This window comes from Oxyura jamaicensis, chromosome 1 (genome assembly GCF_011077185.1).
Source record: "Oxyura jamaicensis isolate SHBP4307 breed ruddy duck chromosome 1, BPBGC_Ojam_1.0, whole genome shotgun sequence".
NCBI lineage: Eukaryota > Metazoa > Chordata > Aves > Anseriformes > Anatidae > Oxyura > Oxyura jamaicensis.
In genome coordinates, this window is record NC_048893.1 from 91,929,519 (window position 1) to 91,936,335 (window position 6,817).

General features: G+C 48.7%; 1 protein-coding gene across 2 annotated transcripts; it reads left to right on the forward strand.

Moving 5' to 3' along the window:
- Positions 1 to 1,786: 1,786 nt before the first annotated feature.
- Positions 1,787 to 6,210, forward strand: LOC118160436 (OX-2 membrane glycoprotein-like). 2 transcript variants are annotated; one of them, XM_035315157.1, is made up of 7 exons: positions 1,787 to 1,925; positions 2,851 to 3,189; positions 3,288 to 3,347; positions 3,465 to 3,740; positions 4,480 to 4,579; positions 4,818 to 4,938; positions 5,490 to 6,210. In XM_035315157.1, the coding sequence occupies exons 1-7, from the start codon at positions 1,829 to 1,831 to the stop codon at positions 5,733 to 5,735; spliced, it is 1,239 nt and encodes a 412-aa protein (XP_035171048.1). In that variant the 5' UTR covers positions 1,787 to 1,828; the 3' UTR covers positions 5,736 to 6,210. The 2 variants fall into 2 exon arrangements, with proteins under 2 accessions (XP_035171048.1, XP_035171049.1); XM_035315158.1 differs by lacking the exon at positions 3,288 to 3,347.
- The last annotated feature ends 607 nt before the right edge of the window (positions 6,211 to 6,817 follow it).

Below are 6,817 nucleotides of genomic sequence, written 5' to 3' on the forward strand. Positions count from 1 at the left end.
GCATCTCCACAGTATAATATTCGTTTATATTTAGATACGGTAAATGAATCATAGGCCAAACTGAGTTTTTTTGAGTTTATCCATATCAGAATACACTGAAGCATTATTCTAATGCCATGCAACATGCCCAGGCTCGTGTTTTGGCTTGCCAGGCTGCTTCAGGGACTCCCCGTGCTGGTACTTCTCTCTATCTGGGTGCCAGGTTCCTGGTTCACCAGAGCAGTAACATGTGAAGGATTTGCCCCAGCAGCTCTGGCTGAGGATGTGGCTTCTTGTCACTGAAGTGCTGCCCTTAGACATTTGGCAAGACACCGCTGAAATCGGAAGAATATGCTTTTTTCAAAAACCACTACTGGCAGATGCACGGGACTAAATCCATGCAGTGAAAAGGAACTTTGTTATGGCAATATAAGACTGAAAGCATCATTCATCATTTCTCTATTGCATGGTGCTGAGGAATGATTCATCTACTAAATGCCACATCAGTGAGTTTTGTGATGAACTCATACTTGGGAGAAAATATAGCCTATTGTTGTTTGCTCAGTTTTCGGCAGTGACCATTGCAAATCAGCTGAAATTAGAGAGTTGCGGTAATTGAGTACATTTTCTCTTTCATAATGAGACTATCAAACCAGACAGATAAAAGTCAGGCAGATTTTTGCTTCCACTCTTAGTGTACCAGAAGTCATGCATACTTTGGAAGCCATATAAAAGGCTTTCTCATGTCTTCACAGCTTTCATCTTTGCTTCTATAAAGCTGTGTGTGAAAGAAGCACTGAGCTCTTGTCCAAGCTGTCTGCAGGCAGATGCTGGTGTGATCTGCTCAGCTTTGAGGGAAGGAACACCTGAAATTTCTGTGAAGCTTGAGGGAGTACTCAGTCTAAGACCTGTACAAAATATAAACATCTTCTTGTGAGATAGCCTTCTCCTTTTCACATAGAAAACCCCAGAAGAGTTCTATAGAGTGCAGAGGCTTTCCTTCTCTAGATACAGCCAGAAACATCACAGAGTGCTTAATCTCACCACTGGATTACCACATGGCTAAGAGCTGTGCTGTGTGGTTTCGCAGTGTAACCCCTGGGCACTAGACCCCTCAGGGCAGGATCCCTGTCACACTGCTGGCTTTTTGTTTCTGGAGCTGCTTTAGACACAGACATGCTTGGGGAGGGGGGCCTTCAGACATACGTGCCCTCTGCAGACTCCTTTCATGATCCAGCTTGTGGTCTTGGCTTGTTGCAGGCTGGAGTGAAGCAGTGGGTCCTGTGGGTGTCTCTGTGCTCCTCTCAGTGGAGGAGCATCTCTTGTGCTTGCTGGTGAGTCCCTGGCGCTGGGTGAGGGGAAGCAGGGTGATGTGCCCTGGTTTGCCTGGGAGTGGCACCCAGAGCTGCTCTTCCTACTGGCCGTCAGCCACCTGCACATTTCGGGAACAGCATGCAGTTACACATGGCAAGCTGCAAGTCCTGTGGTGGCACCCATAACTGAGCTCACCAGGGTGGCTCTAATGGGTCTGTGAGGAAAACTAAGTGTTCCTGCTCTTTTTTCTTCTAGGGGGTGTTGATTATTTCCAAGCCTGATAACCCTTGCAGTCTGGGGAACAACGCTGTGCAGCTGTGTCATAATGCCAAGGCATTGTGAACATTGATCACAGGCATTAATGATTGACCATGTGGTGCAGCAGCAGGAGGAAATGAGGGAAGATGTTTGCTGCACTGTTTGTGGATTGGTTCCCCCAGCAGAGCTTTGAAAAAAAGCGCGAAGTCTTCCCCTTTCCCCTGTGTGTGCTAGCCTCTTGCCGATAGAGGTGGGAGAAGAGGCGAATTTTGGGCCCATGCATGGCCCCACCATGCTTTTGCCCTGGGTCTACTGGGCTGGGATCTGCCTGCTGCTGCTCTGCAGGGACTGCGGGCTGGAGGAGGCTGCCAGTGGTGAGTAGGAATGCTCTTTCTCCACTTTCCCCACGGAGGCTTTCTGGAGCATGACCAGACTCTCTGGGCACGTGGAGAGGCTCACAGCCTCTTCAGGCTGAGCTCATTAGCAAGAGGGGGCTTGCGTTTCCCATTCGTGTCTCTGTCTCTCTCTCATGTTTCTGTTGGGACAGGCAGAACAACTATTCTGTTGTAAAGGCAGATCTTCTGGTGGTGGGGAGCCCTGGGCTGCCCCCCATGTCTCTGTAGATGCCAGTGTGAGGGGCAGGGGGATGCTCTCCAGAGCAGAAGCCATTTTGCTGGGACTTTACAGAACAGCCCAGTGCTACGCAGGTCAAAGAGGGTTCATTTTGGCAGTGGTGGGGTACAGGCAGGCAGGTGGATAAGGGAGGAGGCGCTTTGCCCATCAGCAGGGCAGAAAGGCATCCGTGGGGCTGCTGGAGAGCCCCCCTGTCACTCTCCCAACCTCAGTGAGGATGGTAGCACTGCATTTCCAGGGCCACATGTGGGGACCACGTGTGGGGAGTAGGCAAATGACCCAAATCTTGATTTGCTGTGCTTTCTAGGACACCTTGCCTCTGCATGAATGAGGAAATTCAAATGCATGGCACGACCCATGCTGCAGTCCTTCCCTTGTGTATCTCACCATCGGTATGATCCCTTGCCTCCTTCCTCCACACCACAGCACTGCATTATGGCTAGGAAATACATCATGCAGGCTAACGAAGTGACGGCCACATGCAAAATTAAGGTGTCCAAAGGTATCCAAACATCCCCCATGGACTCATGGTGTAGTTTCCTGTTACAATGCTCTGTGAGATGGGAAGGCTGAGACTGGATGGGGACTTCAGGGGACTACAGGTTTTCCCAAGTGAATTGTGTTTTCCCTCTCTCCCTCTGATCTTGAGGTCTGTTTCCTTCCTAGGTGTGAAGGAAGCAGTGAAGTCTGAAAGCTTTATTGCAGCAGCCCTCGGTGGAGAGGCTATCATCTATTGCAACTTCTCGCTCCCCCTGGATGTCTTGCAAGTCACCTGGCAGAAGGGAAATGGGTCTTTCTTCCAGAACATAGCCACCTACAGTAAAACCTATGGGCTGCGGCTGATAGGATCATTCCAGAAGAAGGCACATTTCACTAGAGCAGCCCTGAAAGCCTCAGCCATCACACTCCAAAATCTCACTTTTGAGGATGAGTCCTGCTACAGATGCATCTTCAATGTGTTCCCTGATGGCTCTTACAGTAAAGATACGTGCCTCAACATTCAGAGTAAGTTTTCCCCTTATTTTCACCTTTGGGCATGCAGCATGGAGCCAGGAGGCAGGTAAAGTGTTATCCCTTCCATCATATGGAGACTTTCCATGCAGCTACATCTGCTCAGTGGATGTTCTCCAGAATCACCATGTCTTTCCTAAGAGGTAGTGAAGGTAAATAAGTCAGGGGATGCATTTAGATGAGAACCCAAGTTCAGAAAGCTGACCTACCCAGCTTTGACCACTAACTCACCACAGAGTGTAGTAAGTATCTCCTCTCTTTGCTCTCAGCGATTTCTGAGCTAACAGTGGAATTTGAGTCCCACCTCGCCACCAAGGATCTTCTCACTGCAGTCTGCTCAGCAACAGGAAAGCCTCCTCCCAATATCACCTGGCTGATAGATGAAGACCTCTATGAGCCCCCCAAGATATACTACATCCAAAATCCAAATGGAACAGTAACTGTGGCAAACAGATGCACCTTCTCTGCTAGCCACCTCCACAATTTGGCTTGCCTCCTTGACCACCCACAGGGAAGGAAAGTGAAGACATTTACAGAAAAAAGAGGTAAAAGTAGTCTGTGTTTGCATGGAGAAGTGCAGCTGGTAGGAGGGGGTACTTTGGAAAGCAGTATCAGTAGCCAGCTTCATGGCAAAGAAAGCACAGTTGTGGTCTGTGCAATTGCAAATTGTCTGGCTGGCATCCAGACAGTCACTGATTATGTGCAATTGTGGGAGTGCAACTTGTCTTATGTAGGTCTCAGTAGAGATCTTTCCTGGGAGTGCAGACTTATATGGGATGAAGATTTCTTGATTTGAAAACATCCAGAATACTTCTTCCTACAACACTTAAGTATCTGTGTGGTGTGTGTGTGTACATGTGTGTATATATATAATGTTTATGTAGGTATGAGTGCACATACATTCATGTATCTCTGAATGTTTCTATTTGTACGTAAACACCAATTCAGAGTCGATGCTCTCCAGCAGCATCCGTAGCTGGAGAGTACTAGCATAGCTGGCCCCTGGCTGTTGAAGGCTGGGGAGCAATCTCTTAGATAAGGTCATACATCTCTCAGGAAAGGTGGGAGACTTCCTTCATGATAAAACGTCTTTGCATGGAAGCAGAAACACAGACAAGTTTGGAGTAGGAACACTGGGGTTTGGTTCCCCTGCTACCAGGGAAATTAGATATTTCTGGTATTTATTTAAAAATAAAACAGTTAATGTTTCAGTTCAGTCCCAACCTCTGGAAAAGGACCTGAGGAACATATTGATACCCTTCCATGCTCTGTGTCTCTTTGTAGGTAAACGGAAGAGCATAGCCCTTGTGGTGGCCTTCATGGGTGTGATCTCCACAGTATTGATATTTTTCATCATCAGGCTAATCTACAGAAAGAGGAAAAAGTAAGAGTGATTTTTGCTTTCTTGTCAATGACATGGCTTGCCTGTGTTTACATTGCAATTTGCCTTTCTGTTTCTTGTTGGTGTTTTCATATACCTGCACTGGAAACTTATCAAGGCATTAGCACTAGTTTTAAAATAGCAAGATTCATTCTAATTACTAGGAGGTTTCTGAGCATTATATGATGAGCTAATGTTTTTTTGTTTGTTTGTTTGATTGATTGATTGATTGTTTTTCCAGACTGGAGAGACCCAGAGCACCCAGCACACCTGCAAGGGAGAAAGGTTTAGAGCAGGATGTAAGTGAGGAAGCCGCAAACCTGTGCACACCAAATGACGAGCATGCTGCTTACCAAAATGAGGTAATGCCAAAGTCCAAGACTTCCAGTAATTCCTCAAATCCTTCTGAAAAAATGGACCATGCTCACCAGGAATGTGCCAAAACACTTGCACTGGGTAGGTGACGGCATATGTGGCCCATCTAAGCCCTAGCAATGCTGGGGAATGCCTGGAGCTTGAAGGGGGAAAGTTAAGCTACAGTTAAGTGGAAAGGCAAGAAGTAGTACTGGAAATGCCCAGGAGGGTGGGTGGGTGGGATGTCCCTTCTGGAGAAAGGTGACATAGCACTCCAGAGTTTGGGCTTTGTAACTGACAGCCTCACGTAGACTTTTTCCCAGAAATGTTTGTCCTGACCTGCTGGTCGCACAGGCATGAAGGTGTGCTGGAGGGCTGGTGGCATACACAGACACAAACCAGCAGCTTAACACAGCGGCTAGTCACCCCCACCAGCCACTCTCCTTTTACCTCCTACAAGTGTTTTGCATCCAAGCTCTTGCTAGTCCTGTACCGTGAACAGGAGCCCTCCTGTTTTCTGGTCTGTGGTTACCACACCGCTGTGCTGGCTCTTTTACAGGAACAGACACCAGGATCTTGGCTTCACAAAAGGCTACCATATAAAAAGAGAAACCTGGAAGGGACACCAAGGTACAGCCTCTCATTTCCAGAGGAAGCAGAGAGCCCAGACATGCTTCAGAGGGAACTTGCTGAGGTGTGCGATAATGAGCTGGGCTGTGTGCCCATGGCAGAGCACAGAGAGGCAACAGCAGGTGGGGAGCCCGAATCAGGCCCTGACACTGCTGCTCCCCAGCCCAGCACTTGAGAGCCGTCAGCCCACCAACGCCCTGTCTCCACAAGCCCAGAGGAGCAATGAGGCCTATGGGCAGTCGTGGAACCCAAGCTGAGAATGGAGGGGAAAGGACAATCTCCATGGGCCCTCCTAGGTCTGTCCCCCAGGGAACCCTCAGCCCCAGAGTCCAGGCATGAAACCCATCAAGGTGAGCCACCACTGGAGCACCTTTGGGACCGAGGGGTCATTGCCTTGCAGGGGTATGGGACATGCAATGGGGTGCAGGGGAAAAGCATTTGGGGTCTGTACAGGTTATATATGGGATATTTAGGTGGCAGGAACTGAGGGTCGGAAAGGGAGGGATTGGGGGATCTGGGGAGGAAAAAGCATGGGAAAATGGAGGTAAAATGTGTAAACAGGCAGCTGATCAGGACACTTGTCCAGCCACGTTCTGTGCCTGAACAGCACTGTTTGTCCTGTTTTCTTATTAAATGCTTTTCTAGTTCTTTTCCTGGGTAAGGGGCTCTTTATTTGGTGTGCTTGTGTGTATGGGGGTCTGGTGCCAGCAGTGGGACAGGGACCATGGTGCCAGGGACTGGAGATACCCAAGGAAGAAAAACCAGCCACCAGCAGGGAGCAGAGTCAGCACCTGTGTGTCCATGGTGCAGCATCTGGAGCAAGTACAGGTGTACAAATAGGTGAGTGCCAGCTAGCATGGAGCTGGTGAGTAGGGGCATGGTCTGGAAGCCAGTGGCATTCTGGCTGAACCTAGGGGCTGTGGACCAGATGGTGCTGACCTCCTCTCAGAGGTGCTTGTTGGCAGGCTAGAAGCAACAGGAACAAGAAGTTCCAACTCGGTAAAATAAATGTCTTTTTCCTTACCAAGAAGAAGGACAGACACTGGAGTGGGTGCCCAGAGAGGCTGAGGAGGCCTCATCCCTGGAGACCAAACTCACCCAGACAAGGTCTGGAGCAGCCTGATCTACCTGGCTCTATTTTGTGCAGGGTCTTGCAGGTGGTGACCTCTCAGGTCCCTTCCAGTCTGAGCTACTCAGTGATGCCCCTCCTGACACTGCTTTTTTTTTTTTTTTTTTTTTTTTTTTTTTTTTTTTTTT